General features: G+C 54.2%; 1 protein-coding gene across 2 annotated transcripts in view; it reads right to left on the reverse strand.

Moving 5' to 3' along the window:
* Nucleotides 1-19,165, reverse strand: part of PHC1 (polyhomeotic homolog 1) — a 36,727-nt gene extending 17,562 nt beyond the window's left edge. Inside the window, exons 1-8 of one of the 2 annotated variants that reach the window (XM_060236782.1) lie at nucleotides 19,044-19,165; nucleotides 16,983-17,093; nucleotides 12,843-12,920; nucleotides 9,937-10,086; nucleotides 8,851-9,006; nucleotides 6,863-7,364; nucleotides 4,387-5,171; nucleotides 2,778-2,940 (exon numbers count right to left, since the gene is read on the reverse strand). In XM_060236782.1, coding sequence (XP_060092765.1) covers nucleotides 2,778-2,940; nucleotides 4,387-5,171; nucleotides 6,863-7,364; nucleotides 8,851-9,006; nucleotides 9,937-10,086; nucleotides 12,843-12,920; nucleotides 16,983-17,093; nucleotides 19,044-19,157 — 2,059 coding nt within the window. In that variant the 5' untranslated portion in view covers nucleotides 19,158-19,165. The remainder of the gene's footprint in view (nucleotides 1-2,777; nucleotides 2,941-4,386; nucleotides 5,172-6,862; nucleotides 7,365-8,850; nucleotides 9,007-9,936; nucleotides 10,087-12,842; nucleotides 12,921-16,982; nucleotides 17,094-19,043) is intronic. The other variant, XM_060236783.1, reaches the window with a different exon arrangement.
* Between the last annotated feature and the right edge of the window lie 217 nt (nucleotides 19,166-19,382).

A 19,382-nucleotide genomic window follows, 5' to 3' on the forward strand; every position in this document is an offset into this window, starting at 1 on the left:
ACAAGACTGACTTGGATGGGCCAAAGGTCTGATTCAGTAGAAGGCAGCTTCATATGTTCATAGCGCTAAGGAGACCCCGACCTGGAGGGCTCAGGCTAGTTGATCTCATCGGCTCCCGTCAGCTAAGCAGGGGCTGCCCTGGTTAGCGCTGGGATGGGAACGCCCCACAGAAACCCCGAGTCATTACGCAGAGGCAGGCAACGGCAAGCCACTTCTGTTGGCCTCCTGCTCTGAAAGCCACACAGGGTGGCTGGAAGTCGGCTGCCTCGAGGGTCCGCTAGCAGGGCTCGGTGTGACCAAATCAGGCACGTCTAGCAGAGATGCCAAGCTCTGTGCCTAAGAAAAGGCCCCTTCGCCGCCACGCTCCCCAGCCTCTTAAGCAGTAAGGCTCAGTCCTTAACAGAACCAGCCAAAGGCTCCGCTCCGTTCAACCACAACTAGCACAGGGTTGTCGACTCCAAGTTAGGAAATGTGTGCAGAGTTGGGAGTGAAGCCTGGAGAGGGGAGGGGCTTCAGGGGGCTCTAACGCCACAGAGCCCACCTTCCAAAGCAGCCGCTTTCTCCGGCGGGAACTGACCTATGTCCTCTCCAGATGAGTTACAACTCTGGGAGATCTCCAGGTCTCACCTTGGGGGTCGGTGACCATAAAGCTGCACGATTTCCTCTGCCCCAACCCCCTGTACCTTATCTGGAAGGACTGGTGGCTTGTTCTTCCTAAGCCACTAAGACACAGCACAAGACCTGCTTAGAAAGGCAGATCCTGGAGGTTCATTTAACAGGAATCTAGAGCTGTGCGTCACTGGCATGCTGATGGTACATGACGCCAAAGTTCCCCTTAGTGCCGTGGTCTCCAACCTTTCTGAGCCGGTGGGCACTTTCGGAATTCTGACATAGTGTGATGGGCAAAGCCGCAAAATGGCAGCTGCAAAATGGTGGCTGCGGGAGGTGTGGCCAGCAACAAAATGGCTGACACCACTTACCATCAGTCACACTGTGCTATGGCAGCAGCTGCCGCCAAAGCAGTGTTTTTAAAAATCTGCCACAGCCGATCAAATCTCCAACAGCCAATCAGGTGCTTCGCTCCACCCACTTTCTAAAAACATGGGGGGAAGCGAGCCAGTTTGGTGTAGTGGTTAAGTGTGCGGACTCTTATCTGGGAGAACCGGGTTTGATTCCCCGCTCCTCCACTTGCACCTGCTAGCATGGCCTTGAGTCCACCATAGCTCTGGCAGAGGTTGTCCTTGAAAGGGCAGCTGCTGGGAGAGCCCTCTCCAGCCCCACCCACCTCACAGGGTGTCTGTTGTGGGGGAGGAAGGGAAAGGAGCTTATAGGCTGTTCTGAGACTCTGTCCTTGAAAGGGCAGCTGCTGTGAGAGCCCTCTCAGCCCCGCCCATCTCACAGGGTGTCTATTGTGGGGGAGGAAGGTAAAGGAGATTGTGAGCCGCTCTGAGACTCTGTCCTTGAAAGGGCAGCTGCTGTGAGAGCCCTCTCCAGCCCCACCCACCTCACAGGGTGTCTGTTGTGGGGGAGGAAGGGAAAGTGGACTGTAGGCCTCTCTGAGACTCTGTCCTTGAAAGGGCAGCTGCTGTGAGAGCCCTCTCCAGCCCCACCCACCTCACAGGGTGTCTGTTGTGGGGGAGGAAGGGAAAGGAGATTGTGAGCCGCTCTGAGACTCTTCGGAGCGGAGGGCGGGATATAAATCCAATGTCGTCATCTTCTTCTATTAGCGAGTGCCATGGTAGCCATGGACACCAGATTAGGGACCCCTGATTTAGTGGCTGGACATCATGGCGCAACAAGTTCTGCATCCCTGACAATCAGCCTTTGCATGTGTCACTGTGCCCCTGGAGCCCCCTCGGGCTGCACTCGAGCCGCCGTCGCCCTAAAGGTCCCTAGCTGGTCCTTTGTCCCAGGCCAGAGATCTCAGAAACGGGAGGAAGCCAAGCTGCATCACCCCTTTTTGGCTCTCTCTCTCCCTGGCTAGGTGCTGGCAGGCTCCGCCTCTCTCTAGGTGTGCAGCCTCTTGGTCATTCTTCCCTGACCTCTCTCTTGTGGCCTTTTTTTCTCTCCCCTGTGCTCCCACCCCTCTCCGGGCCCTCCCCTCTCTGGCCCCGCCCTCTTTACGCTGGGATGTTCGGGCGGGGCTCCTGGCACGTGCCATGCTTCCGGGCTGCAGGAGGGCATGCCGTTTTCCTGGCTGCTCTGACACAAGTGGCGTGAGCTGCTGCAGCCTGGAATATGACCCTCCCCTCCCCCCCGTACCGCTCCTCTCTGTTGGGCTGCCTTCTCGCTTCCCCCAGTTGCCGCAGCGCAGCGCCACCTTCTTTGCACTTGGGGCCATGCCCTGTGGGTGTCTTTGCTGTTGGGTCTCCACCGCTGCAATGCTTCTTCTGGTGGCAACTAGGCGGGCTCGGGCTCCCCCGGCTCAGAGCTGGCCTCTTAGGCCCACGGGCAGGTAGGGGCTTCCTTGGCGGGTGTCGGGGTGCCCTGCTTCTGGGCCAGGGATTGGGCATCTGGCTTGCCTGTGGCAGGGGGCGGCCTGCTCGAGTCCCGACTCAGGACCGTCAGGACAGACAGCATATGACTTGCTAAGACAGACCGAAGCCACTCAAGTGCTAATCTGCATGCAACCCAACTAAACCCCTCTGAGTGTCTGAAGACAGAATCGTCAAGTTTACCCCCTTCCCCAGATTCTTGTCCCTTTTCGTACAAGCATATATTCACCCCAGAAGACCCCCAAAAGACAACCCGCTTTGCTGGAATCCCGCAGAACTTGCCTCTGTTCCCTTCGCCTCCCAGGCCGCTCTTCTCTTCTGTAACTTTGGGACTCTCTGCCACGGGAGAAGACTTGGCAGGCAGGAGAGAAGGCAGCGCGTTGGGTTCGTCTCTCTCCTCTTCGGATTCTGCTTTGCGCTTGACTGCCAGAGTCTGGGGCTTGCTCTGGGTGGGGAGAAGAAGATAAGCTCCGAAGAAAGGAACGGACTCAGCTCGGGGCTATTTCAGGGACACGCCAGCAGGACCTTGCAGGCCTCTTGGGATAAGCATGGCTCCAAATCCACCAGATTCAGACAGGGACTGTGGTACTATGGCCATGGGGGGTGGGGGAGGAGGCTTGCAGCCTCAACCACCACCATTTCCCTGACCTGAAATAGCACCGGGAAGAGACGGTTTGCCCTGCTGGGGAGCTGCAGGCGTCCTAAAGGCTGCCTGTGAGACCCTCCGGGGAGGGACGGTGGCTCAGTGGTAGAGCATCTGCTTGGTAAGCAGAAGGTCCCAGGTTCAATCCCTGGCATCTCCAAAAAAGGGTCCAGGCAAATAGGTGTGAAAAACCACAGCTTGAGACCCTGGAGAGCCATGAATGGGGCTGTGGCTCAGTGGTAGAGCCTCTGCTTGGGAAGCAGAAGGTCCCAGGTTCAATCCCCGGCATCTCCAACTAAAAAGGGTCCAGGCAGTAGGTGATGGAGATGGAGGGACGGTGGCTCAGTGGTAGAGCATCTGCTTGGGAAGCAGAAGGTCCCAGGTTCAATCCCCGGCATCTCCAACTAAAAAGGGTCCAGGCAGTAGGTGATGGAGATGGAGGGACGGTGGCTCAGTGGTAGAGCATCTGCTTGGGAAGCAGAAGGTCCCAGGTTCAATCCCCGGCATCTCCAACTAAAAAGGGTCCAGGCAGTAGGTGATGGAATTGGAGGGACGGTGGCTCAGTGGTAGAGCATCTGTTTGGGAAGCAGAAGGTCCCAGGTTCAATCGCCGGCATCTCCAAGCAAATAGGTGTGAAAAACTTCCGCTTGAGACCCTAGAGAGCCGCTGCCAGTCTGAGAAGACAATACTGACTTTGATGGACCAAGGGTCTGATTCAGTAGGCAGCTTCATATGTTCATATGTTCAACTGGGCAGGCAGTGCCACCCCCGAGTCAGGTCAACGGCAGGGTGGGAAAAGGCTGAAGCTCTCGTACCCCTGGGGCCAGACTCTGTTGTCCTGGCAAACTTGGCTTGTTAAATTCAATTCAGGTGGACCAGCCGGGTTGGTCTGAAGCAACGGAACAAAGTCGGAGTCCAGGGGCACTTTTAAGACCTGCCGATTCTGGGGGTAAGCGTTTGTGAGCAGGCATACACGAAAGGTAAAACCTAGAACGAAACTCTGTTGGTCTTAAAGGGGCCCCTGGACTCAAAACCTTATTCTTTTCCTTATTAAAAACAGCAGCGTCCGCCCGCAAGCCTATTCTAGTCAGGACAAGGGACCTGGGCCCAACATCACCCCTCTAGTTCCGCCCACAGAGATGAGGAGGGCGGAGAGCGAACTGCCTGCTGGGATACGGCGCCCCCCTCAGGCAGCTGTGCAGTGAGGCTCCCCCTTCTTCCCCAGCCAGTCCCAATGGAGTCACTTACAGGCAGCTGAATGGGCTGAACGTAGTAGGCGGCTGCTGGTGCCTGAGCCATGCTGGGCGAGGAAGTCACGCTCTTCACCACCTGGGCAGTGCCCTGGACTTGCGCCACGTTGACTCCTCCGGGGGCAAGCGGGGAAGGAGCTTCTTGGGGAAGGGGAGGAGGGGAGGAAGAAAAGGTGGCCGAGGAGCCCTGGGGCAGCAGGGAGGCCGCGTGGGCCTGGGACACCGGCTGGACTACGGCGGGCATCCCCCGGGAAGGCTGGCCGGCCACATTCACCTGGGGCAGCCCCAAGGCCTGGGCCTGGGCCGAGCCCTGCTGGCGGCTGCCCACCACTTGCACGGGGATGTGAGGCGGGGGCTGCTGGGAGGCCGACATCTTGGCGGCGCCCAGCTGGGGGGCTTTGAGGGGGGCAACGGGCGGCTTGGACTGGATGGGGATGGGGGACTTGGTGGCCGCCTGGCAAGGGCCGTCCTGCTGCTGCTGCTGGAGCTGCATTTGCGGGGGCTGCGACTGCAGCATGGGCTGGACCACGAGCGTCTGGGCCGGCTGCTGGCCTTGGAGGGGCGGGGCCTGCGGCGGGGCCAGGGGCGGGGCCTGCGGGGGAGGCGGGGGCTGCTGCTGGGCCAGCTGGAGGTGGGTGGCCGTGTGCAGGAGCTGGGACTGGCGGTGCTGGAACTGCTGCTGGTGGTGGATGGCGATCTGCTGCTGGATCACGACTTGCTTCTGGAGGTGGATCTGCTGCTGCTGCTGGATCAGCGAGTGGGGCTGGATCTGGGTGTAGGTGGCTGGAAGAAGAAGAAAGGCAGGGTGACGCCGCCCCTTCGGGGGGGCCTTTGCGGTGGTGGGGGGGAGCCTTTGCGGAAGGAGAGAGAAACTCGGGGAGCTTGGGAACGCCAGCACTCAGGGGCTGGGGAGACACAAACTGGAGAATGCACGCGCTCGGGGGGGGGGGGGGTTGAGGGGAACTTGGGCACAAGGCCAACTGGCAGCAATGGAGATGGCAGCCCATGCCCTCTTGAGCCCCAGCAACTTGGCCCGGAACTTCCTGCACAGACTTTGCATGCAAGACGCTCCAGTCTGAGTTGCAGGGAGTGGGGGGGGGGGGTCAAAAGAGCATGGTCCTTCATCTCTGTCCCAGCCAGGAGGCTGAGGGCTCGAAAGGAAGACCGGCCTCACGCTCAGCAGATGGCAACTTTGTATGTTCACAGCTGTTTGGATGAAGATATTGGATTTATACCCCGCCCTCCACTCTGAAGAGTCTCAGAGCGGCTCACAATCTCCTTTCCCTTCCTCCCCCACAACAGACACCCTGTGAGGTGGGTGGGGCTGAGAGGGCTCTCACAGCAGCTGCCCTTTCAAGGACAGAGTCTCAGAGCGGCTCACAATCTCCTTTCCCTTCCTCCCCTACAACAGACACCCTGTGAGGTGGGTGGGGCTGAGAGGGCTCTCACAGCAGCTGCCCTTTCAAGGACAGAGTTTCAGAACGACCTACAATCTCCTTTCCCTTCCTCCCCCACAACAGACGCCCTGTGAGGTGGGTGGGGCTGGAGAGGGCTCTCACAGCAGCTGCTCTTTCAAGGACAGAGTCTCAGAGCAGCCTACAATCTCCTTTCCCTTCCTCCCCCACAACTGACACCCTGTGAGGTGGGTGGGGCTGAGAGGGCTCTCACAGCAGCTGCCCTTTCAAGGACAGAGTCTCAGAGCGGCTCACAATCTCCTTTCCCTTCCTCCCCTACAACAGACACCCTGTGAGGTGGGTGGGGCTGAGAGGGCTCTCACAGCAGCTGCCCTTTCAAGGACAGAGTTTCAGAACGACCTACAATCTCCTTTCCCTTCCTCCCCCACAACAGACGCCCTGTGAGGTGGGTGGGGCTGGAGAGCGCTCTCACAGCAGCTGCCCTTTCAAGGACAGAGTTTCAGAATGGCTCACAATCTCCTTTCCCTTCCTCCCCCACAACAGACACCCTGTGAGGTGGGTGGGGCTGAAGAGGGCTCTCACAGCAGCTGCCCTTTCAAGGACAGAGTCTCAGAGCGGCTCACAATCTCCTTTCCCTTCCTCCCCCACAACAGACACCCTGTGAGGTGGGTGGGGCTGAGAGGGCTCTCACAGCAGCTGCCCTTTCCAGGACAACCTCTGCTAGAGCTATGGCTGACCCAAGGCCATTTCAGCAGGTGCAAGTGGAGGAGTGGGGAATCAAACCCAGTTCTCCCAGATAAGAGTCCGCACACTTCACCACTACACCAAACTGGCTCTCCAGCAGGATGACCCTCCTGTCCCAAATAAAGAAAACGCAGCCAAAGAAATCAGCCGTTCTGTCCACTGAAATGGAGGGCCCTGCCCCGTTCAGCGTCAACAAGGAGCGTCACATGGGCCACATTCCCTCTGGCCCAGGGCGAGGGGCTGGGCGTGCCCGGGGGGATCAGAGCAAACCAGAGGAGAAAGCTTCCAGGATGGTGAGCCCCCAGAATCACCTACCAGAACTGATGAGGGTCTGGCTCGGGGCTGGCGTCGCTGTCCTGGTCAGGTTCATGCCCACGGTTTGTGGACCAGTCCCGTCGGCTTCGGCCTTCTTTGCCGCCGCATTCTCCGCTTCCGTCTGACTCCCCTGGCTTACAGTGACGGCCTGGGCAGCGGAGGCCACTGGCAACGGCTGAACCACACCGGTCCCTTTCCTCTGGCAGCTGCCCGCCATGCCAGACGGCGTGGCCTGGCTCAGGCTGGTGGGAGCTTGGTTGCCCACGGAAGACACCACCCCCCCGGAGAGGCCGTTGCTTCCGGCCGCCCCTTGGCTGAGATTGAGCGACTGGCCGATGTTGCCGGAAGACGTCTGGGTTACCGTCAATGTCTGACCAGCGTGCGTCGCCTGGGGTTGAACCGAAGCCTGGGAATTCCCGGGCAAAGCTGCCTTTGGAGCAGAAGCCTGGAGCTGGACGTTGGCTGCTGAAGTCTGCTGGCTCCGGACGGCCAAATTCTGCACCTGGGGAAAACGCAGAGAGAGAAAGGGAACCCTTAGCGAAGGCTGCAGAGAGGGAGGCATGGAGTCCAGGAACACACTCTGGCGCAACCAACTGGGACACCGAGCCAGCTGAAAAGCTGCTCGGAAGCTCATCTTTGCTCTTGGGAGCTGCTTTCCTTTTCGCTCCTGTCCAAAAAAAAGAGCATCAGCTGGATTCAGCAGACCACCCACCGAGTAAGCAGACAAGGCAAAGACCAGCCCCTTGGTGAGAAATCCCGATCTTGGCCCCTCTCTTAGGTTGAAAATTAAAGATCTCATGGCACTTTCTGGACACAGCTCCCAAAGATGACCCTCGCCTCCCCGTACGCAGCCCCCCTCACATACAGGCTGCCGGCATCCTTCCGCTTGGCTCCTTCAATACAGAGCTGCCTTCCCTACCCCGTACCCTTCAGCATGGAACCTAACATTCCCTAGAGCATAGCAGCCACACTTCCTGCCTTCTGAAACACTTCCTTTCTACTGCACTTGGGGAAAATACAACACGGCTTGGATCTAAGAAGCATGAGGGAGGGCAGAAAGAAAGCAGGTACCGATGGAGGGCAGAGAACCTGACTCTGAAACGCTTCCCAGCTGAAATCTAGAAGAACAGAAGGAACGGCTGCGTCACGAGCAGCCCTGCACAGCCTCATGGCCTAGCTGGTCCCACTCCAGGGCAGGGAATTTCAAACAAGCGAACTCTGTACAATATAGTGGTTATATATGAGTACTGTTAAATGATGGTTGAATGTACTAGACTCCGTATCAATGATTGCTGTATGCCTCTTTAAAAGCTTTGAGCGATACAAGCGGTTAGGAGAGGTGTAACGGCTGAGAGCAGATAGCAGAGACTTGAGCATGCAAGCGTCGATCCAAGATTGAATTCATTGTACTGAGGGTAAGTGTATCGTTGCAAGACTGGGAAGAGATGGTGGTGGTCTGTGCCGTGATAGGCATAGTTATTTTAATAACAGCCCCAGCTTAAACAGCGTTGAGAGAAGGCTGACGAAGGGTAAACTCAACGAAACTGTAAAAAATTCAGGAAATACGGTCTTTTTGTTCTCTCTACAAGAAATTGTGCGGGACAATTTCCCCGACTCCACCCAGACTCCGTACTGTGAGAAGTGGCTGAAGGCGGTACCTCTGAGACTATGTTACAGAAAAACGAACTGGGGGGGAGCGGTGAGAGGCTGTACTTCCTACTGTTTTGCTGTATGGACTTTATTACAAATTGCACGTTGAATGTTAATTTACACACTCCCTGTGTGAGAGCGATAATTCAACCGGTGAGGTTTTGATTGTTGTATTGTGCTTGAGAAGAGAAAGGGTGCTGAGTTGAAGCATGCAAAAATGGAATGGGTGTTGCCACGAACCCCAGAATACAGCGCAGATTTTAATGCTCCGAGCAAGGAAAGCACCCGAGGATTGGACCAGGCTGGTCGTGGGGACCCCGGGAAAGGGCGTCACTGACCTGGTCCGTGTCTGCGTGGACCCCGGGAGAATGAGCGGACGGCACCTCCTGCTGCACAGCAGCCACAGCCCCGTTCGGCATCAGGATGAGCTGAGAGGTAAGAGGCACATTGCGGCCCAAGGTCCGGTTCACCTGCAACAGGTTCCCCAGCTGCGGCTGTTGGGGGAGGGGTCGGGTGGTGTGGAGGTGGGAAGAGCAGAAGGGAGAGGAAGGAGGAAAGAAAGCGAACCACAAGCAAAACAGATTACAACGTGACTCGGGGCCGCCTACCGACACTCATCCCGTCTCGGCCGTGTCCTCTTCGTCACGCCCTCTTTGCAGGAGATTGGGGGCGGGGCGGGGGGGGGAGATACTACTTAATTTTAGAGGTTCAGCCCCAGTCATGTTTCCATGAGGGGCCAGCAGGACAGGCTGCCTAAGAACAGACAACAGGGCAGTGGGGCAGGAGAGAAAAAACGCTCTGTTCTTTTATGTCGGAGAATTACAGCTAAGACTGATCAAATGCAAGGTCAAAATCTGAGGCCAACTCAATAAATAAAAAAGAGGCTAAGTTAATCTGCAGATGTACAGCTGAAACCCACGGAAGATCGGTGAGATGGGGAAATGGTGGAGAGAGTTTTGTTTCTCCTTCAGTCTTATTAAGATAGGTAGGTGTCTCCCACCAGACAGAATGGGCTGAGGCAGCATTATGAACTGGGTCTTCAAACCGATCCAAGTGAGCCATTTTTCAGACAGGCAACTCAGACCTAGTTCCAAGGCCCAGGTTTGCCAAGAAGAGCGATCTACATGCCAACACAGTACACACAATCTCACAAAAATGCCATGGGATCTTTAATATTCACGGGAGGGGGGGGGAAGCCTGCAAATGATAGCCACTGTGTGTCTTCCATTTCTCCACCACACCTACATTGTACTGTGGGGCTGAGAATCAAATGGGTGGATCAAGGGACTCAAGACTCCCCACCTTGCAGCCGAAGAACGGACAGCACACGCCAAGCTGAAGACTGGTCCAGAGATGCAGCAGAACATCCCCAGAGGTCCGAGTCTTTACAAGAGGCGAAAGCGGTGGGGGTGTGCGGCTCTTACCCGGAGGTACATCTGCGCTTGGGACTGGTTGAGAGGCGGTGAGGTGGTGTTCCCCAGCAGCACAGACTGGGTGAGGGTCGTGGCACTAGGTGAGCTGACGCTTTGTGAGCGGCTGATCAACTGCGCGGCAGATGTCGTGGCCAAGTTCATCTGTTAAGGTGAAGGATAAACATATGGGAAAAGACCATCTCATGTTGGTCACCCAGGAGAAATCCCACCCACTTCCTCATTGGCCCTCTGCCCTGCACTGGCTCTATAACCCCTTCCACTTCACCCCAACTTTCTCTGGAACCCTACTCCACCTCTGGGTCCATTGTCCCTTCATCTCCACTTCCTCCTCCGCCATCTTACTATGCCTCCTTCCCTGCCTCCCCACATCAACCTCCTTCTCCCCCATGTGGCCACCTTTACGGAGATTCCCCACACAGTCTCGACGATTTCACCCCTCTCCCCAAACCCCACCCAGCATTGAGAGTCATTTCCCCTGAGAGCACTCTGTTCTTTGGGGTTGCCACAGTAACACGAAATGGCCCCTGAGATCTCACAAGGCCTTCTTGAGAGCTGTTATCAAAGGACACAGGTTACGAGGAGGGCTCGCTTCTCTCCTTCACTTTTTTTTTTAAAGTTTTTAACAGTTTCCTGCGCACTTGAGGATTCCTCTGAGTTTGCAGAAATCTCTGAGTGGCCCGGTTGAGTACATTTTTTGATGCGCTTAGAAAGGCCACACGTGGCTGTGAAATACAAGTTAATATTAACATCTCGCCTTCCCTTGTGACTCAAAGCAGCTCTTTTTTTAAGTTTTTAACAGTTTCCTGCAAACTTGAGGATTCCTCTGAGTTTGCAGAAATCTCTGAGTGGCCCGGTTGAGTACATTTTTTGAAGCGCTTAGAAAGGCCACACGTGGCTGTGAAATACAAGTTAAAATATTAACATCTCGCCTTCCCTTGTGACTCAAAGCAACTCTCACATCACAGTTAAAACAGTACAACTCCAAACCAGTAAGAATACCCCTTCCCCTTAACCAGTGCCTGCAGTTAATAACAAATTACAAGATCTTGCAATGAAACGTCCCCACAACACGGTCTGAAGACATCTCGCCAAGGCCCACCCCTCGCATCCACTGAAAAGTCATGGGCTTTGGTTGATGCCTGGTGGGCTACTTTAAGTGGGGGAACAGCCAGGAGGTGGCAACTAGAGGACTTTGGCTGGAGTATGGGCAAGTACGAAAGGAGACCATCTACCAGAGAGATGGCCCCAGATTGTGAAGGGCTTTAAAGGTCATAACCAGCTCCATGAAATGCACTTGGAAACAAACTGGCAGTCAAGCAGATGTTTTAATAGAGATGTTCCTGTCTGGTAGTGCCTGAGAATATAGCCTGTCACATTTTGAAGCAGGCGCAGTTTCTGAGCTGTCTCCAAGGGCATTACGGTAATCCAACCGTGAGACCCGGGTCCATAGCCCCACTTTGCCCCGGAAGCTTGGGCCCACCACAAGCCCTCAGTCTAACCCGCCTCGCAGGGTTTGCTGTGAGGATACGAGGGCGAGCCGCTTTGGGTCCCCACTGAAGAGAAAGACAAAAGCGCGGATCAGCATGGCCAGGTCAGCTGAGTCCATGAAGCGAGAGACCAACTGCAGCAGACAGAAGGCCCTCCAGGCGACTGCACCGATCTGCTTTTGCAAACTGCCAAGCTCTTCGCCTGCTCTGCCAAAGCCAGCCAGCGCCCCCCCCCCCCACAACCGTGGGTCAAACCTCCATGTATTTTAAAAGGCGCAAATACAATCTCCAGCAAGATTTGGAAACAGAAAGCCACAATTACACAACAACCACACAAAACACAAGACCATGGGACTTCAAGGCCAGCCCAGCAAAGAAGATGACGATATTGGATTTATATCCTGCCCTATACTCTGAATCACAGAGTCTCAGAGCGGTCACAATCTCCTTTACCTTCTCCCCCCCCCCCTCCACACACAACAGACACCCTGTGAGGTGGGTGGGACTGAGGGAGCTCCCCTAGAAGCTGGCCTTTCAAGGACAGCTCTTGCAGAGCTCTGGCTGACCGAAGGCTCTTAGTGGGACTGGAAACGTGGCTGGGGCTGTGCAGGAGGTGAGGTTGTGGCCATTCCCCGGAGCTTTGGTTTTCCATACCTGCCTCACCCAACCAACGCTAGATTACTGGCTGAGAAGACTGACATCCTTATCGCCTTTGACTCAAGGTAGCTAATGAAGCAACAAGCCGCAGACATGCAACGGCCCGTCAAAAATTCAAAACACAGCCCGGTCAGCCCCGACCATTCACATGCCACTAAACGCCTTTCCAATTCATTCGCCTTTCCAATTCATTCCCGCGCCTACTCTGGCAAGCCGTTCCGAAGGACCAACCCCGCCACAAACAAAGCCCTGAATCTGACCGTTGCTGGCTGGGCAGAGAAGAACGCACTTGGCACATGTCAGAATATTGGAAAACGCAGTTCGCTAAATGTGAAGGGTCTCAACCCATGCTTTCGAGGGCATAAGCAGCAGGTGGTAGCCCACTGCAAGCTGGAGTTCTGCATTCCGAGCAGCTGACACCAGAAGGACTCTTGTTCTGCATCCATTGAAGCTTCTGAGAAGTCTTCAAAGGTTGCTCCATGCAGAGCACGTTCCACTAGTCTAATCTGGAGGGCACAGTAACACGGATCAGCACGGCTAGGCCAGCTGAGTCTAAGCGAGGGCGCAGTCGATGAGCCAGATGCAACGGAAAGAAGGCACTGATTGCAACAGCTCCTCCTCCCCAAGACGATGTCGTCTCCAGCTCTTTTCTTCCCCAGCGGACGTTCAGCCTTGTTTCCCAACCCAACACGTCATTCCCAGCCCAGAATCGAACCTTAGGAACGGCAAGATCGAGGGAAGGCCGCGACTTACGGAAGCCTGCGTGGTGGTCGCCTGCTGAGGGGTGCTCGTGTTCGGAGAGCTGGCCTGTCGGCTGGCTGCGATGGTGGCCTGGAAGAGACATGGACAACAGTTAGCCAAGCAGGAGCCCTCTGCCCCACCGTTCCCAACCTCTGACACCGATGGACCAGTGGTCTACTCCAGGATCGATACAATATGACAAGACCTTTAGAACAGTGCCTGTGCGATTCCCTACTAAAACAACTTAGGTATGGGACATTGCAATAATTGTGATTATTATTAGAAGCTCAGCTCTAACCACGACCGAATCGGTAGCAGCGATGCGAGGCTAGAAATTAATCCATTTCGAATGAGACTTTAATGGAACAGAGGAAGTGATCGTTGCGTTGCGTAGTGCTCAATATTCAGTGTCCGCTGGAATAAGTTGTGCTGTCAGTGAAAGAATACAAGCCATGAGTGTGGTAGACAGGAGACAGATTATTTTCAAAACAAGGGCAAAAGATCAGCGTCTTCGTCTTAGACTGGACCCAGTGGACTTCAGGACATTATTTGGACTTTATTAATTGCCCTTTCATGCTGTATTGTGATGTGTGGAATGAAGTCATTTCATTAATACACAGGGCATTGGCTGTTGTAGATTTTCCAGACTACGTGGCCATGGTCTTGGCATTGTGAGACCTGACGTTTCACCAGCAAACGTGACGGGCATCCTCAGAGGTGTAACCAGAAAACTGGAGTTCTCTCGGGGTCAAAGTACACACAGCATTTTTCCATACTGTCATCATTGTGACTGATGTTCCATAACTAAGGAGCTTTAGTAGAGGACAGTGCAGGCACAGTTCTAAAGGTCTTATCATATTGTGTTTTATATATATACGGGACGGTGGCTCAGTGGTAGAGCATCTGCTTGGGAAGCAGAAGGTCCCAGGTTCAATCCCTGGCATCTCCAAAAAAGGGTCCAGGCAAATAGGTGTGAAAAACCTCAGCTTGAGACCCTGGAGAGTCACTGCCAGTCAGGGGAGGGACGATGGCTCAGTGGTAGAACATCTGCTTGGGAAGCAGAAGGTCCCAGGTTCAATCCCTGGCATCTCCAAAAAAGGGTCCAGGCAAATAGGTGTGAAAAACCTCAGCTTGAGACCCTGGAGAGTCACTGCCAGTCAGGGGAGGGACGATGGCTCAGTGGTAGAACATCTGCTTGGGAAGCAGAAGGTCCCAGGTTCAATCCCCGGCATCTCCAAAAAAGGGTCCAGGCAAATAGGTGTGAAAAACCTCAGCTTGAGACCCTGGAGAGTCACTGCCAGTCAGGGGAGGGACGATGGCTCAGTGGTAGAACATCTGCTTGGGAAGCAGAAGGTCCCAGGTTCAATCCCTGGCATCTCCAAAAAAGGGTCCAGGCAAATAGGTGTGAAAAACCTCAGCTTGAGACCCTGGAGAGTCACTGCCAGTCAGGGGAGGGACGATGGCTCAGTGGTAGAACATCTGCTTGGGAAGCAGAAGGTCCCAGGTTCAATCCCCGGCATCTCCAAAAAAGGGTCCATGCAAATAGGTGTGAAAAACCTCAGCGTGAGACCCTGGAGAGCCGCTGCCAGTTTGAGAAGACAATACTGACTTCGATGGACCAAGTAGAAGGCAGCTTCATATGTACTGCGACTCCTTCTTTGATTTCTACTTCAGTATCAGGCAGCTTCACGTGCGTTCGCTTAATTGCAGCCAAGGTCCATCCTGGCCTGCGTCACTGAGCTGCGCACCCCCCGTCCCACACGGCGCTCAGCTGCCCAAGGCAATGGCTGCTGCTGAGCCAGACACGCTGCTGGCTGGAGCACTGCACAGGACACACAGCAGATGGAAAGAGCCATGCTGGACTGAGAGGCAGAACAGGCTCTCTCTGCCTTTCCATATTCACCAGTTGTGAAAGAAAACGCAACGTGACATCTACGGGCTCTCGGCCAGAATTACGCATAGGGCTTCAAAACTGGCCAGGGGAAAAAAAAGAAGCTCAACGTGCGTAAGTTTCATACAGTTTCTCAACACTCATCTTTGAGTTATGAGGACTTCCTCCGAATGCTACCCGCCTAAAACGCAACAGCAGAGCAGCACAAAGGAGCGGTGGGTACGCAAGGACATGAGACACACGCAAGGGATTTTTATTTGTGAGCTGGAGCGAAAGGGGGCCGGAGGGAGGAATGCAAACTGGCAAAAATTCACCAGCAAAATGCTCATTGGTACTGACCAGTACTGGATTCAACGTTCCCTCTTCGCCCCCCCCTCCCCCGAGTGGAGCAGTTCACATCCTGAGCGAAATGGAACTGCTGCCATCTTCAAATGGGCCATGTGCACAGCTGCAGGATCCTCCATGGCTCCAGATTGCTGCCAGGCAGGGGTTCCGGGGCTAACGAGCAGCCAGTCACTCGCACAGCTTGGAGGGAACACTGGTGCCTTGTATGTTTGGCGGTTAGAATGTACGTTTTCCTTGCTCCACCCTTATGGCTGTATCTGGCTGCAGGATCCCTGCTACTGAAGGCCGGGAGGGGCAAACTGCACTGCTTTGACCTTACAGCAACACCTTTCTCAAGAGCAGCACTTTCCTGTTCTCCATAGGGATTGATGGGAAGACTTCAAGGATGTGTAAGGCGGCGCAGAGTAGAACTGTCTACACCAACAAGCAACAGCTCCGCAAGCTCGAAAGCAGGAAAAGGTGTTTTCCTTTTTAAAAAAACTATTTATTTTTAAACAAGAAGATGAAGATATTGGATTTATCTCCTGCCCTCCACTCCGAAGAGTCTCAGAGCGGCTCACAATCTCCTTTCCCTTCCTCCCCCACAACAGACACCCTGTGAGGTGGGTGGGGCTGAGAGGGCTCTCACAGCAGCTGCCCTTTCAAGGACAGAGTCTCAGAGTGGCCTACAATCTCCTTTACCTTCCTCCCAAACAACAGACACTCTGTGAGGTGGGTGGGGCTGAGAGGGCTCTCACAGCAGCTGCCCTTTCAAGGACAGAGTCTCAGAGCAGCCACAATCTTCTTTACCTTCTTTCCCCACAACAGACACCCTGTGAGGTTGCTGGGGCTGAGAGGGTTCTCACAGCAGCTGCCCTTTCAAGGACAGAGTCTCAGAGCAGCTCACAATCTCCTTTCCCTTCCTCCCCCACAACAGACACTCTGTGAGGTGGGTGGGACTGGAGAGGGCTCTCACAGCAGCTGCCCTTTCAAGGACAGAGTCTCAGAGTGGCCTACAATCTCCTTTCCCCTCCTCCCCCACAACAAACACCCTGTGAGGTGAGTGGGGCTGAGAGGGCTCTCACAGCAGCCGCCCTTTCAAGGGAAGAGTCTCAGAGCGGCTCACAATCTCCTTTACCTTCCTCCCCCACAACAGACACCCTGTGAGGTGGGTGGGGCTGGAGAGGGCTCTCACAGCAGCTGCCCTTTCAAGGACAACCTCTGCCAGAGCTATGGCTGACCCAAGGCCATTCCAGCAGGTGCAAGTGGAGGAGTGGGGAATCAAACCCGGTTCTCCCACATAAGAGTCCGCACACTTCACCACTACACCAAACTGGCTCTCTGGAATTGTTAGAGTCAACATCAGTTGGGCATATTAAAGCACAAGTGAATGCTTCACTACTGTACCTTCTTTGAAATTAACACAACACCAAGCTTAAATTAATGCTCTCTTTGATAAATGCCTGCCCTTATATCAATCAGCATTTACCCCACCTAACACATTTATATGGACTGTTCCACTCGGGTTACAGCTTCTCACCACACCAAGTCCAAGTCACCCATTTCTTTGTCCTTTTGAAGAGCTGTACTCTCTGCAAGGATATAATAGCCCTTAACTTTGTCCAAAAAAGATCTCCTCCTAAGCGTTTTCCAACATCAGCTACCTAAGATCATTTAACCGGAGAGGCCGAAAATTGAACCCTGGACCCTCTGAATGCAAAGCAGACGCTCGAACACTGAGCACAGCCCCTCTCTAACATCTTCATACATAGGAAAGCACAATTTTAATGGCCAATGAAGCTCCCCTGCCCACCCATCCACACCGGCTAACTTGGGATCACTCCACGCAAAACCTTCTTTCCCCATCCCCAATTGTGACTTCTCCTCCAGGCCACCCTATCCCAGGCAATCCCAACCCTTTGGGGCATCCAACTTACCTGCTGAACGGCAGCCAGGCTGTGAAGCTGCGCACTGTTGAGCTGCTGCTGGAGCATAAACTGGTGGAAATACTGGGCTGCATTGGGCTGCCTCTGCAGGGCCTGGAGAGCCTGTCATAAGCGGAAGAAGACACTGCTTAGAGCACAGAATCTCAAGCCTCACATTCTCACAGGCAACGAGGGACCATTGATAACAGCCTATGAGGAAGAGAAACCCTTCAAGGGCACCCAAAGGAGCTGAGCCACCACTCCCAGGAGACAGGAAGCGTAACTTAAGAACATAAGAGAAGCAATGTTGGATCAGGCCAGTGGTCCATCCAGTCCAACACTCTGTATCACACAGTGGCCAATACACACACACACACACACACACACACACATACTGTTGCTAATAGCCACTGATGGACCTCTGCTCCATATTTTTATCCAAACCCCTCTTGAAGCTGGCTATGCTTGTAGCCGCCACCTCCTGTGGCAGTGAATTCCACATGTTAATCACCCTTTGGGTGAAGAAGGACTTCCTTTTATCCGTTTTAACCTGACTGCTCAGCAATCTCATCGAACGCCCACGAGTTCTTGCATTGGGAGAAAGGGAGAAAAGGATATCCCATGCATTATCTTGTAAACCTCTATCATGTCACCCCACAGTTGACGTTTCACCAAGCTGAAGAGACCCAAACGTTTTAACCTTCCTTCATAGGGAAAGTGTTCCAAACCTTTAATCATTCTAGTTGTCCTTTTCTGCACTTTTTCCAATGCTATAATATCCTTTTAGAGGTGTGGTGACCAGAATTGCACACAGTATTCCAAATGAGACCGCACCATGGATTTATACAGGGGCATTATGATACTGGCTGATTTGTTTTCAATTCCCTTCCTAATAATTCCCAGCATAGCATTGGTGGACTAATGGATGCCATTTGCTATAACAGAGGCACTAGAAGCGCAATACTGGGCTGCGTTTGTTAGCAGACAGAAAGCAGGAACAATCAGCTAATAATTTATAGGGTGCCCTGCAGCTTGATTTCTCAGCACCTCTCCACACTAAATTGGAGGGCGCAGCCTCTTCACCAGCAGCTGCTTCCCTCATTGGCCAGAAAGGTGTCTCTAAAAGAGGTGGCCCAACTCCTAGCTCTGCGCACTGGGAGACCTGGAGGGCTTCACAGACGCCAAATGACCTCATTTCCTGAAGAGAATGGCACTCATTGGATTAAGAAAGCCACAAAGGCGTAAAGCCAGTGGTGGACATCTACGAATGGACCACATCCCAGAGACCTCAAGAGCAGCCCCTCATTTGCTCATAGCAGAGGCACGAGCAAGGGACAAAGGTGCACTACCTTGCCAGTGCTCCTCCCTGATAACTTCTAAGGGGAGGACTGTTTATGGCCAAACCGCTGCAGGGGAAGAAGGGAACGCATCCTGGTCAGGGACATCAGGCCCCAACACAAACTGCTCCTATCCCCTCTCAGGAGCTGGCCTTTCCCCATCTTGACTACAAGCATCAATAACAGGACAACCTGCGCAGCTATTATTGCCTTTGCGTCATCTCTTTGGAGATAAGAAACGGGACTGGGGACAGGAGGAGAAGGAAAGACCCTGAAGCTGAGTGAGCATCATCCCGGGTGATGAGAAGAGAGGCAAGACTGAACCCACTGCTTGGTCTGGCACAGAAAACGCCAAACACCGCATCGCTTGTTCTGACAGGTGCTTGGATGGAGTTATTTATTCAGTTCATTTACACCTCGCTTGTGTCCTCAGTGGGGGACTCAAAGCGGCTTCCATCATTCCCCTGTCCTCTATTTTATCCTCATGATAGCCCCATAAGGCTGGTTAGGCTGAGGGTGAGTGTGACTGGCACAAGGTCACCCAGCAAACTTCTGCGGCAGGGCGGGGGATTCAAACCAGGGGATTCCCAGATCCTAATCCGACAGCACTCTTACCCCTACACTACACAGGCTCTCTGCACGTGAGCTTGCCATATTAGCCTGGCTTTATGGTGATGGATGGATGCTGAACACTGCGGGGGGGGGGGGAGAACACTGGGGGGGGGCAGCTCCTCACCTGCACTGCCTGCCGTTCGTAGAGCGTCATCTGTGAGATCTGAGGGCGGTTACTTCCTCCAGAGCCCGAGCTTCCGCTGGCTGAGTTTGAGTTCTGCTCGCTCTCCGTCTCCATGGTGGCAAGTCTCAAGAGAAATATCCTTGACTTTTGGTCTTGAACTCTGGAGAAAGGGAATTAGAAGTTACTTCACCGCAAAGGACCACCCTCCCTTGCTGCCCTCGACATTATTTATTCATAGGACAAAGTGTGACTCCAGCGGCATCTTTAAGAAGTTTAATTCTGGGTAGTTTTAAGTTTAATTCTGGGCGGAAGCTTTCCTGCGCCTGCGTGCGAAGAAGT

Source organism: Heteronotia binoei, chromosome 4 (genome assembly GCF_032191835.1).
Source record: "Heteronotia binoei isolate CCM8104 ecotype False Entrance Well chromosome 4, APGP_CSIRO_Hbin_v1, whole genome shotgun sequence".
NCBI lineage: Eukaryota > Metazoa > Chordata > Lepidosauria > Squamata > Gekkonidae > Heteronotia > Heteronotia binoei.